This window comes from Bison bison, unplaced genomic scaffold, assembly GCF_000754665.1.
Source record: "Bison bison bison isolate TAMUID 2011002044 unplaced genomic scaffold, Bison_UMD1.0 scf7180017864242, whole genome shotgun sequence".
Lineage (NCBI taxonomy): Eukaryota > Metazoa > Chordata > Mammalia > Artiodactyla > Bovidae > Bison > Bison bison.
In genome coordinates this window covers 1,332,548-1,350,307 of record NW_011494814.1, presented here as the reverse complement: position 1 = coordinate 1,350,307, position 17,760 = coordinate 1,332,548, and the positions used below count along the sequence as shown (strand labels likewise).

Sequence of the window (17,760 nt, the reverse complement as noted above, 5' to 3'; positions counted from 1 at the left end):
TAACTAATACTTGGATAGAACACAGAATTCTGAAGGTAAATAGAGGAAGGGAGTAAAAAGGCATGCCTCCCACCTATGTCCACCCCCGCGCCCCCCAGCCACCACCTTTACCAGTTCTGTTCCTGAGGTGACCATTGTTCCTTGTTTCTTTGTATTCTTTCACAGTTATTCCTGGTATTTGAAAACAAATGCATATGTATAATTAACTTTGTTTTCTTAATTTATATTAGCAATAATTCAAAATCAGTAAATATATAACTACTGCATCCTTTCGGATGGCTGCGCGGTGTTCCATTTAAAAATATGCCGTCGTTTATTGATGAAAGCATAGGTTGCTTGCAGTCTTTTCCTATTATAAACAGCGCTTCAGTGAATATCCTTGGATACTCATTCTCTTGCATAGTATTGGCTTATCTTTAAAATAAATACCTTTCATGTGAAACTTCTGGGTCAAAGGTTATACATATTTAAATTTTTCATGTGTTGTCAAATTGTCCTTGACAGAGATAGTGCCAGTTTATACTCAGCAATGCATGAGAAAGCCTATTTCTGCACATCTTTACTATTAGACCATGTTATCAGATCAGTTGATCTTTGTCCCTTTGATAAATGTCATCTCCTTGTATTTTAGTTTTTATTTCTTGTATTTAGGTGGTGTTGAGTACCGCTTTTTATTTTTAGAAGTCATTTGTATTTCTTTTCTGAGAACTGTATACTCATATTCTTAACGTACTTTTCTGCTGGGTCATTGGCCTTTTGCTTTGGAATTTATGGGAGCTTTGTGTATATTAAGGAAATGAGTCCCTTGTTTTTGACGTGAATAGAAAATGTTTTAAAAGAAACTATTTTGGGGGTTCTGTTCTAAAAGAACATGGATATCTCAGCAGTTTGAGGAATCCACTGTTAGGCAGGCCTGAAGGCCAGACTGATAAGTATGTAAAAGGTCTCTAACCCTGGCAAAAGCGTGTTTGGTTTCCAGTACTGAAAAGGCCAGTATGTGCTAAAGACTTTGCTTCCTTAGTCATGGATGGAACAAGCCTAAAATTAGGGAGGCTGTTGTTGAGTGAGAGGGTTAAATGAGGTCTGAGCAATGAGAGAAATGAAGAGAAAGTGGACAGAGTTAGGCAGGAGATGGGTAAGAATAGAGGGGATAGATTAGAAAGGGGGTGAATTAGAAAGAGATGTCAGCAGAAAAAGATCTCTTCACTTTTTGACGCTGTTGTCTGGTCAGAAGTCTCATTACCAACATCTGGTTTGTCTTCTGTAGTCTCCCCAGATGCTACCAATGCCCTTGGGATTAGCACAGGAAGGCCTGCTGCCCCACAGCAGACAGAAATCTGACCAAGACTTCAATGTATTGAAGGGTCTGGAAATTGGCTGAAAGCTTCTCTGTGTGTGGGGTGGGATTGAAGCTCCAGGGTTATTCTAGGGGTTTGTGAAATCAGGGAATGTGAACATTACGAGAAATATTCACATGGAAAAGAGGGGACATTACTAGAACTCAGCGATTACTGGGGGCGTTTGCTTAAGGGGGAGGAAACTCTCGTTCATAGAGCTGTTGTAATTATGGAACTCTAGTTACAGGAAAACATTAAGTTGTACTCACTGGAAAAGTTGAAACTGTATAAAGGCCATGAAATTAAAAGTAGAAAGCCTTACACTTTCTGGATAACCAACATAGACAGTTTATTCTATATCTTTCTGGACCTTTTTACATAAAAGTGCATACATTGTAAAGATTCTTCGCTCATTGTGCATACTCTTCAGTGATTGTTTTTGTATCTTAATATATCTCAGACATCCTTCTGTCAGAACATGAAAATCTACTACACGCTTTAGCTGCTGCTTAGTATTTGTGTGGATTTGCCGCACTTTTCTTAACCATTGCCATAATTATGGCTATTTAAGCTGCCTCTTTGTTGATGCTGTGGCACATAATACTGCAAGAGCATTCCCGTTGTTGTAGCAACAGTTGAGCGTTTCCTCCTTGTCCATTGTTGTCTGTCTACAGCAGAGTTGCCGCTATAGACAGACAGCAACAACAGCAGCAGTTCAGGGGCCATAATGAGAGTCTACCATGTTTTCGGAAAAGATTTTGCTCCAGTTCCTAAAAAGTGAATAGGGCCATGTTTGTGTGTGTGTAGCTCTGAATTTGTGTTTGTAAGGGTAGTTTTCAAAGCCCACTTTCCAGAACCTTGTTCATTTTAGAAGTGGTCCCTGCAATTTGAAGTGTCTTCCTCAAGGGGGCACAAACGCACCAAAACCCTGCAGACAGTACTTTTGTATTGGTGCAGAATGGTCTGAAAACTTTTCCTTATTCCTTACTGTGTCATTACCCTGCTGCTGCTACTGCTGCTAAGTCGCTTCAGTCGTGTCTGACTCTGTGTGACACCAGAGACGGCAGCCCACCAGGCTCCCCCGTCCCTGGGATTCTCCAGGCAAGAACACTGGAGTGGGTTGCCATTTCCTTCTCCAATGCATGAAAGTGAAAATTGAAAGTGAAGTTGCTCAGTCGGGCCCGACTCTTAGCAACCGCATGGACTGCAGCCTACCAGGCTCCTAAGAACTTACAAAAGCAGTTTGAATCAAATAATGTGACTGGCTAACAAATCTCAATACAGATGTTTTCATGCATTTAGCATTTATAGTTAGATCTTTATGTTATATCATTTTAAATTAAATCATATTTTTCATTTGTATCATAAGAAAAACATGATACTTCTCACAGAGCTTTTAGTCATGCCAGAAAATTTCCCAAAATACATTCAACTGTTTTTCTTTAGCTTGCCATTCCGCGTCCACCTGTGTTCCACTTTTCATTGTTTGAAGTTAAGGGATGACAGGCTTTCCGTTTCACACTTCCTGGTGCCCAACTCTCCCTGCCTACCCTCCTCTGCTGAGATAGGCAGCTCTGGCCCCAAAAAGTTGAGCTTCACAAGACCAGCAGCTACCACATGCCCATACGCTTCAGTTAATAAGAGACTGTCAACAGACTTCAAAAGCCTGAGCTGTGTGAGTTTGGCCGCCACCCCACTCAGCCTCACAGAGCAGGGCTGGTGGCCTTGCAGGAGCTTTGAAGTTCTATATGCTTGTCCCCCTTGATTCCTGTCAGTTTAAGGTTTAAGGTGAGTAGCTGGGAGTTTAGTAGGGAGCAGCATCACTTCTCTTTGAGGGATTTGAGGTACTCAACTTGCAGCCTTGAGTTCCTTCCTTTGGTAGCTTGTGGAAGAAAGATCTGTTGGGGATTTATAGCATGCAGGAATTTTGAGGTTGATGCGTGGGCATAGGAGGCTCATGTGAGAGTCCTGAACCACATCCTTTTGCTCATATAACTAATTCTGTGCATCTGGGAGACAAATAGTCTTGTCTTCATTTTGAACTGTTCAGAGTACCTGGGGATGTACTTTTTGCCTGACTCAGTTTAAGGACTCTTGTTCCCATCATTTTGAAAATTGCTGTCACTTACACATTTTCCTGATTTATTACTTTATTCTTTTTCTTTCGGATGTGATGACTATTTTAAAATAGAATGACAGAGAATAACTGGATTTATTGAGCACTTGCTGTATAGGGTTCAGTTCAGTTCAGTTCAGTCGCTCAGTCGTGTCCGACTCTTTGCGAGTCCGACTCTTTGTGACCCCGTGAATCGCAGCACACCAGGCCTCCCTGTCCATCACCAACTCTCAGAGTTCACTCAAATTCACGTCCATCGAGTTGGTGATGCCATCCAGCCATCTCATCCTCTGTCGTCCCCTTCTCCTCCTGCCCCCAATGCCTCCCAGCATCAGAGCTGTTTAGGGTGGTGGTATGCTAAACGCTGAAAGAAAGTTTGCAGACTGCCTTGAACTACGAGGGTTTCTGCATGGACTGAAGGACTCTGTGTGTGGAGGAGAGCCAGTGGGTGACCCAACTCACTTGAGCCAGGCTGCTGTCACCCACCATCTGTCTCCTTGTGTAGACCTGTGTGCAGATCTTCCTTATCTACTGTGTCACATGGAATTTTGGAATCTTGAAACAATTCACCTGGCAACAATGATATTAAGATAAATTTTCAGGCCTGAAACAGATCTTTAGCCAGAAAAAAGCCTGTCATGTCTCCTGAAGGTGTTGTGAAGATCACATAAGCCTCTTGTTTGTGAAGTTGTTTTGTTCATTTCAAGAGATTCACGCACACCCGTCGGAGACCTGAGAACAGGTGTGAGTGGCTCAGGTGTCCCTAGAGAGGTTGAATTTCTCCCTAGCTTCCCTGCCTGAATGATTCGCCTCTGACTTGAGAGATGGCTTGTGTCTTTTTGGTGTCTCCTTTGACACCCTACCCTGCACATGCTTAATGAGTACTAAACAAATCTGCCAGATGAATAAACGAACATTTGTAAAAGCAGTGTTACAACCATTACAGCAGCAAATTATAACTAAGATTATAAACCATGAATGTCTGCAATAATTTCCTGTACAATTTCCAAATCAAAATGGACCCTGGTTACAGACTTTCTGGGTGTTGTCTGGTATATTTGTGACAAGAAAAATGCCTATAGAGAGAAACAGTAGGATATTTTTCTTCTGCTTTCAGGATGTAATTCATCCCCTCTGGCAGAAAATACAAGGAAAATAAAAATGTTAAGTCAGATATTAGAAAGTTTAAAAAAAAATTCCACAGGTTAACATTACCATTTCAAAAGATGAAGACTATATGACTAGACAGGATGTTAATGACTTGACATTACAAAATGTATTAAATTTATTTCTAAAGCAGTTTGGTTCCCCCTCTCAAATGCACGAAGCATGTGGGAGTTGGAATAGATCTGCCCCAGGCTTCCAAACAAATTTTTAATGGAACTAGAGTCCTTCAGGGATTGTCCTAAATCCACATAATATTCTTAGGTCTTGGTGTTTGCACTGGGACCTGTGTATTAGCAGTTGTACGTGTGAATAATACACTTATATCCATCCATCACCTTAGTGACTCCACATCTGTAGAGGCTGCTGCACATCAATTATTCCACCACAGGGGGTAGAGAGATATTTGGGCTAGCATTGACCTCTTTTTTCAATTAGGGCCTCAGAAGCAGTGTGTTCTGGAAGTCAAATGGTCCCTTTGGACAGAACCTCTGTGAATCTATTTGGCCTAATGTGGCCGTGCTAGGAAGTCAATATGATTACCTGTGCCAGGTGTGGAGGCAGCATCCAGAAAAACACGAACATTTTGTCACTAAGAGGCACCATCAATATTCAGGATCTCTCCAACTTCTCTAATCCTTGCATTAGATATTAGCAAGTCTATCAAAAATGAATGCCAGCCTTAATATATACTTTATATACCTTCCACAAAAAAACGCAACTGTTTGAAAGAAGTTGTAATTTGTTTGAGGAGCTAAATTCACTTTCAAATGCTAGATGTTTTTATTATCTGAGATTTCAGGAGCAAAAAGTTTCTTCAGAAAGAACAGGAGTTTTGTCTTTATATCTTAATGCCCTTAAAAAAAACAGAGAACAAAGTTTTTATAATGCTTATTTCTTTGTTCATAAACTTAGAACATCTTTCTCAAGAGCACATAGTGCTTTTCATTTTATGAAGCTTCTGATATTATATGTGGTGGTGTGTTGCATGTTGTCATAACTAATAAATCAGTGACAAATGTAGCCACCTCATTTTGTTGGGGAGATATATAATTGTGGTGGTAGCTGACCATTTATTTAATTATGTGGTAAGTACCATATGATGAGAGGGTAAAGTTAAATTGATGATTTGGGCTATCTCAGCCAGGATACAGTTTACATGGCAATTACACCAGGATCATCTCAGTGTAATTGGCAAGTAATTTTGTAAGCGAAGGAACATGACAGCTCATTTACATGGTGTTCAATGAATAAAATTTGGGAACATTTATCAACCACTTCCAAGTGAAGTGATTGCACCAGTATTGCCCAAAATACTGTATAGGTGATTCGAAAGCATCGTGAAAGGTTTCTGGTATGAATCTGCATTCATTTGCTCCCTGAACATTTATTAGGTGTGTGCTGTGTGCCAGGCACTGTTCTAGGCAGTGAGAATACAGACACAAGTGAAAAGTTACATCCTCCTCTCACAGAACTCATGGTTGGAAAGCAGACCTGTTACCAGTAGTTACACAGCAGTGTAATAAGTGGAGGTCTGAGCTCTGCACAGGGACTGTGGGTGCTGAGGAGGGGAAGCCAGAAGGGTGGAAGATGGTCAGGGAAAGCTTTCTAGAAAGGGTGACACCTGAGATGAATTATAAAGAATGAGCAGGACGAGTTAGGGGAGGGGGAAAGGACCTTCCAGGCAGAGGTGCCTGCAAGAGAAGAATCTTAGATGAGCAAATGACTGGTGTGAGCTGGAAATTTTAAGCAGTTCAGGCACATTTCAAGGCAGACCTGGTGCCCAAGAAGCAGACTTGATGGAGATCTCACAGGCCAGACCTTATCCTGCAACCTGGGGAAGCACTGGAAGATTTTAACAAGCATCTTTCTCAGAGTTGGACCACTCCATGTAATAAAATATTTGTATTGTGTTATTATGATATGCCAGGCTCTACTCTACAGATATCAAGAGATCTCATACTCACAAGAACCCCATAAGGCAGGCACTCACATGTCCTCATTTTACAGATGAAGAAACTGAGTCCACGGAGAGTGCCCACAGCCATGGAGGGGGTGACGGAGGAGCCAGGATTTGAACCCAGGCCTATCCAGCTCCAAAGCCCATGCTTGTCTCCAATACCTGCACCGTGTCACAATCCCCTTGATATAATTGATTATGACTCCTTGTTTTTAAGTTGCACACTCCTCCACCTCCTATCTTTACTTCTAGGCTGTGAGCTCTGTGAGGTCAGGAACTATATTTATCTTGCTCACAGCCACATCCCTCAAGCTTAAGATGATGCCTGCACCTTCATAGGCATGCCGCAAATAAAGAAAAAATGTAGTTTTTAGGGGGTCATGACTGGAGGCTGTTGAAGTCAGCCTGTCAAGGGATGACAATGTGGGCCTGAATTAGTCGATACAGAGTGGTGAGGATGGGAAATAAATTGGCAGAACTTGGTGATTGATTGGACATGTGGATTTTGTTGGCATATCCTCACAGTATTTCTGGTCTCCAACTTCTACACTGGAGAGATGACTTGGCAAAACAATCTGAAGCGGAGGGAAGCTCATGCTGCTCTTCACACAGCTCTCACATTCCTGAGATGAAATGTTGCAGACTCAGGATGAGAAGTTAGAAGAAGGTTTCCTGGAGACAGTTAAAAATAGAATGAACACATCTGCCTGGAATGGTAGAGGCACAGAGCTGCCCTAGGGTAGATGAATGGTTAGATGGCCTTTGGGATTCTTCCCCCTTTGAAAATTTTCTAGTTTAGAATAAATAAAAATTCTCCTGACCCATCTGTCCTTAACTGTCTGGCTTAAAGATAGAATCAAAGTATCCAAGAACTGGAAAATATTGAGTCCAAATGCCTGGATTGTAGATAAGGAAACAGAAGCCCAGAAGTGTTAGATGACTTGTCCAAGGGCACACACCGGAAGCAAAATGAAGACCCAGACCACTGGTCTCCCGGTCCCCCACTCCCTGGACTCTCAGTGAGCAGCATCTGTTCCATGCCGCCGGTGGCAGGCCTGTGCTGGGTACTAGCCCAGACGCAGAGAGAACCTGGGGTCAGTGCTTGAGGAGTGCAGGCAGCTTCAACAGGAAGTGCCACTTGTCACCTAAAACTGCCGTGAAGCACACCTACTGTGCAGAACATTTGGAAAACTGAGACAATGAGTTTGAAAGTCTATGATGGTTTTTCTTTAGCCCCACTCATTGCCAGACACTGCTTCAATGCTTTCCAGTCATTGCCACTAATTCTCACAACAACTTGAAGTTAGATAATATTACATTTTATGTTTCAGAAAGCTAAAGCCCCAAGAACTTGTTCCATGAGACCAGACTAAGTTCATTCCAAGTCTTAACTGCACAGTCCCTGCTGTCTTCTTTTTCTACACACTGGGTCTGTCCATTGCATCACAGATGCAATTTTGAACTTTCATTTTTTTTTTTTGGAAGGCAGCTGTGCTCACCACTATACCACCAACATTGAACTTTCATTTTTTGACTTGTAATATGTTCTGTTTTTCATGTCAATTCATAGTCTTCATTTTAATGGCTGTGTAGTGTCTTATCAAGTTTTTAGGAGGTTCCTAAATAAATATTTACTCATAAAAGTCTTTCAATTTTTGACACATATGGCATTTGGAAGGTATATACTATATTTTGAGGACCATATGACCATCCTCTATCGATGGCATTGGGACAAGCAGGAGAGAAACTGCCAGGCTCTCCACAGGGGATCATGGCTTTCTTTCCCACCAAGAGCCCTTCGGGGGACGCAGGATGGTACTCGGCACAGCTCAGAATAGAGCCTGGGTAGAGATGGCCTGAGACAGGTAGCAGGTGACTTTTCAAGCCCCTGCTTCTCTGACTGAACATACATTCTTCCTCCTGTCCTTGTGAAAAAGCAAGTTTTCATTTTCCTAGGATAGTAAAAATCTTTTGTGTGAAGAAAAAGTGTCATCAGGTGTCTTTTTCATCAGCATATATACCATCTCTTTAAAATGACAGTGGGAGTAAAGGTTCATCAGTTCAATATGTCTTTCACATTTGGAGACTCCTGACTAATAAAACTCTGGTATTTATCATCAGAACAGCCAAAGAACTAAATTCTGGCACATGCTATTCTCACGCACTGAGAAAAACTTAAAAAGACAGAAGATTGTCTCCATTCTTCCTTCTTCCATTCATTTAGAAGAAAAAGCATACCTTTTTTTAATTAAAAAAAATATGAGCATGCAGAAACATCTGGCCTCTATTACCATAGCAGCCTCCTAAATGGTCTCCTTGTCCGCCCTTTTAAAATCAACTCTACATAACAGCTAGAAAGATGTTTCTAGAACACAGAATTCTACCAGTCACTCTCTCATGTTGTCAACATCTTCTTCCACTTCTTCTTCTGTGGCTCTTAGAGTTAAATATCACATGTAGCCACAGCTCCCAGCTCCCCTTCTTCCACCTTGTCTTAGCCACACCAGGTGGCTTCTGCTTCTGCCTCCCAGCTTCCTGCTGCAAGACAGGGTGTCTCCAGCCCTACATGGAAATCCGGTCCTTTCTCCACGAGCTCCCCACTGAGCTCTGCAGAACCTGCCTCCCAGTTGAGCTCCCTCAGTACCTATCCAGCACTGTCATACGGAATATAGCCCACAGTCTTGTTTTTATTTGGCCAGCATGGTACTTTAAAAAAGCTAAATCTCATTGAGCATGGCATATCACTGTTCAGTTGAAGGCCCTGCCACTCTCTGTCATACATCAAGCCCTGATTACATATTTATTTTTTACTGGGTCATATACAACTATTTGCTTTTGATCTCTTTTACCCAACAGACTATATGTTGCATGTGTATTGTGTACTGTTAACTTTTGTATCTATAGGTCTGGTAGAGACTACTCAAAAAATAACTACTGAGTTAACATGTGCTTTATTAAAAAGAAAACTAAAATTATGTCAAGAAAGATGCAGTAACTCTTTTTGTGAACTCTGGTCACAAACATAAAATTCATGGACCTCAATGGACCTGGCCCAACATTAACAATATTCCATGGGGATAGCGGAAAGTCTGTGTTCATGATATGATTCTGCTAAAACAGAAATTTTGGATCTTGAAGCCCCTGAATGTGCTTATGGTCTTTCCCACTATTTCGTATATCAGGAGATTTGTATCAATTCTTATGATCCCTCATGAATAACATTCTTCACATTTGTCATAGTTTTGTGTATCAAGGCATACATTTCCCTGATTTCATTTCATATCCTTGTGACCTCCATATTTCCATCAAACTGAGTTCTGCAGAAATTTGGATGGGATAGTATAGATAAAGATGTAGTACTTTATCTACTTGGTAAGCTGTGATCGTGATCAAAGTGCAGTCATTGTGCCTTACCTGAACTTGGACCCTGACAAGGAGTAAGGCACTCATATATATATACAGCTGGTGAGGCTGGAGGTTGAACTAAGGGGAATACCCACTGGTCAACTGCTGATGTATCATCTGTTTGATAATCTGGTCCTTTGTCTCAGCCACTGTCTTTTTCATGTCCTTAGTATGCAGATCTGTGGTACCTGCCTATGGCCATGTTGTTGCCATAAATTAAACCTCCAGAGAATGCCCTGCATTTTCAGGGAGTGCTATGGATGCTGAGAGGGACCATATGTCATAAGGCATTGCTGAGGAAACATGTTAGTAGCACAGGAATGGAAATGTGTCCAAGTGTCAAGTGACACAACAACAAAAAAGTCTTTTGCTTAAGCTTCCTTCCCTAGGGAAGAGGTGGGCACAGAACCAGGTGAGTTTATTACAGAATTCCTTAGCAGCCAGAAATTTCATTGACAATTTTGTTCATGTGCTGGCTTGTCTGCCTTCTCAGAGGCCCATTGTGCATTCCTCACTTGATGTTATTAATCGTTAATGGATACACCTGAAAATCAAGCAATATCATTTGGGTTGTAGATATATTAAATGGTTCTTTTCTGTAGCATAAAGCTTGTCCCCTTATCTTTTTCTTAGTAATGAACACCACTTTTTTCAATGTCCTAATCAAATCCTTCCACATAATCTTGAGGCAGAACCAGATCCAACTGCTTCTATTCTGTACTATTGGCCTCAATTATGTCAAATTATGCAACCTACTCACAGGTCCTAAGGTTCTCTTTTGTTGAGACATAGGTCTGATGCATGCCTTCAGAAGCTCATGACTACCAACATTCAACACTTGTCTGTTTTAGGTAAACAGAATCAAAGAGAGCACTGGGCTAAATTTACAGTTACAAGGAAATCATCTATAGAATAGATTTCTTTCTAGATTTCTTCCTAAGTGTTGGCGCTCTTGGGCTGATCGCAAGTATTTTTCTTTTCTATGTCCCTTCTCCCTGAAACACACAAACGCACCTCAATTTGCATGGCATTGCTTCAGAGCTGAGGCTCTCCACTGTTGTGGCAGAAAGTAAATAACATCCATGTTTTGGCTATAAAATCATAATAATTTAATTTTTAATAACTATTATATTGACCAGAAGCATCAGGCTTCTGATACATTGCCATACTTAATTTTGTTCAACCAAATACCTGTAGTTGAAAGAGGACAATACAAGAAATAGTGAACAACCCTCAGGGAAATCTAATGTTTCTTTATGCCATATGCTGCAGTTTTACTGTTCCTTATGCCTCTAGTAAGATGAAATGATTCATCATTTTGGAGTCATTTTTTTAAAATCAAAATTCTTATCTTTATACTCCAAGTTCTGATTACGTCCCTACCTCCTTCATTTTCATCTTACTTTGATTGTTCTGCTTTTTCTTCTGAGCTTTAAAAGACCCCTTTTTTCCACTAAGAAAAAGACTCACCCTGAACCTCCAAGATGGTTCAGGTTCCTTTTGATGTGCAGGGCCATGCCTTGTACCCCTTAAATTGCTATTACCTCTCCAGTATGCAGAAGAGGCACAATATGGTTTCTGAATGAAAGAATGGGAAAAATTAATACCTGATTTCATAGCATATGATTGTTGAACCTCTTTCACCTGAATTATATTCCAGATGACACTGTATCATCTCAAACTTGTCAATTATTCTTAATACTAAATTTAGTGTAGTACATGGAGCCATTGCTGAACAAGTGTTTAGAGAGAGCAAAATATATCATGTATTTTGGAGTCCTATTATAGAGAAGGCAGAATTTGGCAGATAGTCTTTCAAAATCCATACTTTTTCAGATTAATCAAGTCAAGGGCTGTATTTTCACTCTGAAGACTAACCATTGATTCAACATATTGGTTACTATCATTGCTCTCCATCAGACCTCCTGTGTTTGGAACACCTTATAACATTCCAGAGATGGAAAAAAATCTTTGGAAAAACCATCCCTGTTTCTTGAAATATTAAAATGGAAACCTTCCCCTTCAGAGAGTCCTATTGATCCAGTTCAGCAGATATCCAATATTCCTGCAAACATTTATTGAACACCTTGTATGTGACATGAGGTGGAAATAAATGTGAAACTGGCAAGTCCTTTGATTGTAATAATTTGGTAACCAAATATATGAATAAAGCAGAATTCAGTATGATAAATTCTTCAATAGAAGCAGATATAAGGAACAGAGGAAGCTGGGAGAGGGGAGTAATTAATTCTATGAAAGACATTATGGAAAGCTTCCTGCAAGAAATTTCTATGAGTTGAAATTCACCCATAAGAACAATTTTTATCTTTTGGGTAACTATCATAAGTGAAAAATGCCCCTCATGTGTTTGATGTATTTATTTATAAAGCAATGTCACATGGTAAGGAATAAGCTTGAAATGAAAACATTTGAAAAACATTTGACTCCTCCCTACAGCACCTAAATTCACCTCAGTATTCCATAGTTTGTGTGATATCTGAAAAACAGCCGAATCAAACCCTACTATATTAGTGGATTTATATATGTGCACATAATTTATGTTGCCAATTTTTTATGGTTTCATAAATAGTGCTAGCACTAATGTTTCTAAAAAAGTGAAGAAAAGACCTCATATGTGCTGGTAGAATTTCAGTATATATTATAGAACACTGCTACTCTTGATATAGCCTACGGGATGTGACTTTTCATAAAAACCTAATGAATTTCTAGATATGTCAGCTGTTTCCAAACAGATGCACTCTGCTAATCTAATGGAAACATTTTGAGCCCAGATCCCAAATATCAATAGCTTTTAGTATTGCAAATTAGTTTGTCTATTGTATCTATTGGGTAAATTGAACTGTGTGGCTCTTGATAAAAAGTAGCAAGTAATTTTATATGGATGTTTTCTGTTTAATGGCCTTGCCAGGGTTTGATGCTCATTTTTTCTTTGCAGAGTTTTAAGTTGAATGTAGACAGTCATTGTGCGCTCAAGGAAGCTGTGGAGGAGGAAGGACACCAACTTCTTGAGCTTATTGCGTCTCACAAAGCAGGTAAATCCTCCTGAAATATTGCAAGTCTTTATGTCTCCAGACTATTAAGAATGAAGAAGCATTGCTGTAAATTACTGCATATATTCACTTCCTTATGTATTATTAATATTTACATTATCAGATTGACCTTCAAGATTTATAAATGTTTCATATACTGCATACAATGCTGTGATACTTATAAGATGAAATACTGCCTCCAAATGGTCTGTTCATTTTATTTGGGGCTTGCTGTTCAGCGGAGTTTCAATTGAAATCACATTCCTGAAAACTTCACATTGACATGCTTTTTGATGTAGGTACTCTGGAAATAACATTAAGATAATGAATGAGAATTGTGCATATAGTTATAATGCATATGCATCCGGGTACTTGTAGGTATCATTACAGATATAAGGCAGGCAGTCTAGAGACACATGATTATTTCCCTGCCAGTTCACACACATGACTATTTTGCATGTTCTTTGCTGGTCATTGCATTAGCAGAGTTTTAGCCTCAGACCAGTTCTTACCCCAGTATTAGTGTATTTATGAGAAACGGATTGTAAATAAAAAATAGTTCTGTCATTTGGTTATGCTTATCCTGGTAGTAAAAGACTGTAAGACAGGATGAATTAGTTTGCCCCTTGTTTTGAGCTTACCACAGCCCAGTAAGAAAAGAGCAGCATTAATCTGATGTGCTAACGCTAAAGACTGCTGTCTTAAATTTGGCCCATTTACTGTATTTCAAGTCGAATTACCTTTACTTATTTCCATACATTTTCTGATCATTGTAAAGTCTCCACAAAAAGATATACACAGGGCCTTTTATTTGGGACATGAAGCTAGAGTCTTAATAATTTTTATGTATCGTGGTTTTGGTTCTGTATACATTTTTTTAGTCCATGTGTTAAATCTAAGTCAATTCTAAACCATGCATCTATGGGGTTTTCCCATTTTTGTGTCCTTATGCCTTCTGTCAAGTCAGAAACCCTCAGTCTCGGTTCTGAGAGGCAGGTGATGGTAATGATTGTTTAAAATTATGTTTATTGTTGGAAATATCCATCTAATCTTAAATGAAAAACAATACTGGGTAAAAACACAGCCGAGTCGCTAACGTGTGCTTTCCCCTCCTTTGGAGAAGGGCTGAAGGACATGCTGCGGATGATTGCGAGTCAATGGAAGGAGCTGCAGAGGCAAATCAAACGGCAACACAGCTGGATTCTCCGGGCTCTGGATACCATCAAAGCCGAGATTCTGGCTACTGATGTGTCTGTGGAGGGCGAGGAAGGGACTGGAAGCCCCAAGGTAAGTGGCTTGAAGTTTGCCTTATTTCCTCTGATTTCTGTCTTCTTTTGAACTAGGCACCACTGAAGTTTTCTTTCTACCCCTAAGGCTTTTCGTTTCTACTGGGTAAACTTTCTCTCTCTCTCTCTATGTATAGGTATGTATAAACAAAATGAAATGGCTTAGTTTAAAACAATAAAAAAAGCCTCCTACAACTTTCAAGTTTTCCAGGAAGGGGTCTTTCTGTGAAAAGTGGCAGAGTAGGAGGGGGCCAGTACTTTAAGGGTAGGAGAAAGGGGGACATAAAACATTTAGTAAACAAAACATAAAGCATCTTTAACATGAATAATCAGAATGGTTTTAAATTGTTTTGTTGCAACTATAAATCACTATAATCAGTGCAATCACTCAGCTCTGACATCCATTAGCCGCTTGGTTACAGCAAATTAACAAAGAAGAGAGAAAGTGATTCATTATCTCATTCCTGTTAATGACTATCAGATGCATTGCCTAATTAGGGGATGGTCATTGTAGTGGGAAGAAGGTCATATGCTTTGCTACAAATCTTTTTGCTCTGAGTGTAAGTTCTCCATAATGGTGCATGCACCAAATACAACAAGTACTTTAAAAATGAATATTGACATGTTTTGGTCATCTATTGTAGATTTACAAAGTAATCTGTAAAGCATATGAACTTGAATTTTAAATGAGGCACCTTTTAATACAGTGTGCCAAGTTCTAGAGGTATCTTTGGTCTCACGATGTGGAAGATAATTTTATTAATTTGATATTTTCATTCAATCTCTCTTTTCTTTTGTATTTGTTCTTTTGTGAAAGTTAATGCAGAAAACAGGTCTCATAATAGACTCAGCATGGAAACATACTATAAAATGGGGGAAACAGATTTAAGAGTTCATGGCTTCTATTCCTGGCACGGACAAAGTAATTAAATCATCATCAAGTCACATTTATTCAGCCTCCATGTGGATTGTCATTGGGCTACATGTATACAGAGCAAGTTAAACAAACGCTCTGCCCTCGTTAGCCTCACATTCTTAAGTTCAGGCAAGGAGAAACCCAACCTGTTCTGCAGTGGTGAGGCCATGCAGCTAGTTGAAAAGCTCAGGTGGTTTATAGCTTTGAAATCTTAAGCAACAAACTTTACCTTAGTTGTTGGAAACAGAGGATGGAATGATGAGCTCGGTTCCATTTAAAGAAGGCTCCATGGAGGAGGTCACATTTCAGGAAATACTTGAAGGAAGGAAGAGAGGTGGCTTGGCACATGAGCACACATTTTAGGAAGTGATGTGATGGAAGAATCAGAGCTGGAACTAATAACGGGGAACGGGAGTGTCTTCAGCAGACTTCTCAGGACAGAAATGCTGTTCTTTCAAGGAGCAGACTGTAGTGGAAGTTGATTGGGCTGATGCTTTGGTTGGACTAGGGGGCAGTGATGATGAGAAAGGACAGGCCTGAAAATTCTGTTGTGTTTTATTGATTGAACAAAAATATACCGAGTGATTATCTTTTTAAAAGCTACCCTGTATTGGATTCATTCTACATGCCAGCTACTGTGTTGTACATTACTTTTTGTGTACTCTCTCATTTAATTCTCACAACAAACTATATACACCTTAAGGCAGTACTATTATAATTCCCAGTGGAAAAAAAATGGAGGCACAGAGAAGTTGAGTAACTGGCTTAAGGTCACATAGGTGTTAGGTAGCAAAGCTGGGATGTGAATCTGAGCCCTTTGGCCCCAGAGCCCATTTTCAACACCGCTTAGAGCACTGCCTGTTACCGGCACCGCTCAGGGTAGGACGCAGTGATGAACAATCAGCCTCGGTACTTGTCTCATGGAGCTTGTGGTGAAGTGGGGCGACAGACTTAAATCTCACAACCATGCTTTTATAAACCATGATGGACTGTGAAAGAAAAGCAAAGGGAGCCACCAGAGGCTGGCCTGGGAGAAGTGATTGAGATCCAAGTATGGGGGAGCACTTCCTTGAGGAAGTGACATTCTGTGAACAGGCTGTTGCAGCTAGTGGAGAGCAGGGAGTACGCAAGGGAAGCTGTGTGGCTGTGGGGGCGAATGGGAGGGTTTGGGAGTGAGCAGGGAAAGGACATCATTGACTCATAGAATAAAGACCTGTCCTTGGCTTTGGTGTGGAGCATGGATGGGTAAGTGGGGTGAGTCGGGGTGGTGGATGAGCAGAGATGATGCAGTCACCTGCATTCATAAGGACCTGTGGCTCTATTCACCAGGGCAAGCTTGAATTGGACACTATTGCTCATTCTGTGGGAGACAGATGAGATAAAGAAGATAGCTAAACCCAATGAGGAGAAGGTATTATGAAATGAGAGGCAATGTTAACATTTCTCAAAAATAGGACCGCCTTCCCCAGGCCCCACCTCAAATGAATCAGTCACCTGAGTAGGGCCCCAGAATCTGCATTCCACAGCTCCCAGAAAACCTCTTCCTACAGGGCCGTATGATCTTCACATAACTGGGATCCTCAAAACAATGTGAAAGGATATCTGTCTTCTTGTTACTTCCAATACCAAACCATTGGTATCAGGTGGCTCAGATGGTAAAGAATCTGTGATGCAGGAGACCTGGGTTCAATCCCTGGGTCACAAAGCTCCGCTGGAGGAGGGCATGGCAACCCACTACAGTATTCTTGCCTGGAAATTCCCCATGGACAGAGCAGCCTGGTGGGCTACAGTCCATAGTGTTGCAAGAGTTGGACATGACTAAGCAACTAACACTTTCACACTTTCAAAATGTTCAAAAATAGGGGCTGTTTAGTTAAACTATGCTGCATCTTATCCCAATGAAAGATTACATAACCATTTAAAACTAATGTTTTAGAAGAGAATTTTCAAACATTTGAAGAGGCCTATAATATGCAATTATATATTTTAAAATACCTTTGAATTTTCTAAGTCTCTACAATGACTAAGAATTATTTGAATCCAAAAAATAAATATATGTAAAATGCAGAATTAAAAAGTGATTAAAAGGTGACATGATCTGAAGGGACTTGAGATGTGAATTTAAATATTAGGAGGAAAAATAAATATATCTGACTCTTACTGATTTGGATGTCTCAGTTCAGTTCAGTTGCTCAGATGTGTCTGACTCTTTGTGACCCCCATGGACTACAGTACGCCAGGCTATCACCAACTCCCGGAGTTTACTCAAACTCATGTCCATTGAGCTGGTGACGCCACCCAACCATCTCATCCTCTGTCATCCTCTTCTCCTCCCACCTTCAGTCTTTCCTAGCATCAGGGAGTTTTCAAATGAGTCAGTTCTTCACATCAGGTGGCCAAAGTTTTGGAGTTTCAGCTTCAACATCAGTCCTTCCAATGAATATTCAGGACTGATTTACTTTAGGATTGATTGGTTGGATCTCCTTGCAGTCCAAGGGACTCTCAAGAGTCTTCTCCAACACCACA

The 17,760-nt window shown here is 40.4% G+C and overlaps 1 protein-coding gene across 4 annotated transcripts in view; it reads left to right on the top strand.

Annotated features, from left to right (window-relative positions):
* The window catches only part of AKAP6 (A kinase (PRKA) anchor protein 6), a 499,693-nt gene that overhangs the window by 252,024 nt on the left and 229,909 nt on the right, over positions 1 to 17,760 (top strand). For all 4 annotated transcript variants that reach the window (XM_010846980.1, XM_010846983.1, XM_010846981.1 and 1 more), the window contains exons 6-7: positions 12,939 to 13,035; positions 14,156 to 14,319. In XM_010846980.1, coding sequence (XP_010845282.1) covers positions 12,939 to 13,035; positions 14,156 to 14,319 — 261 coding nt within the window. The remainder of the gene's footprint in view (positions 1 to 12,938; positions 13,036 to 14,155; positions 14,320 to 17,760) is intronic.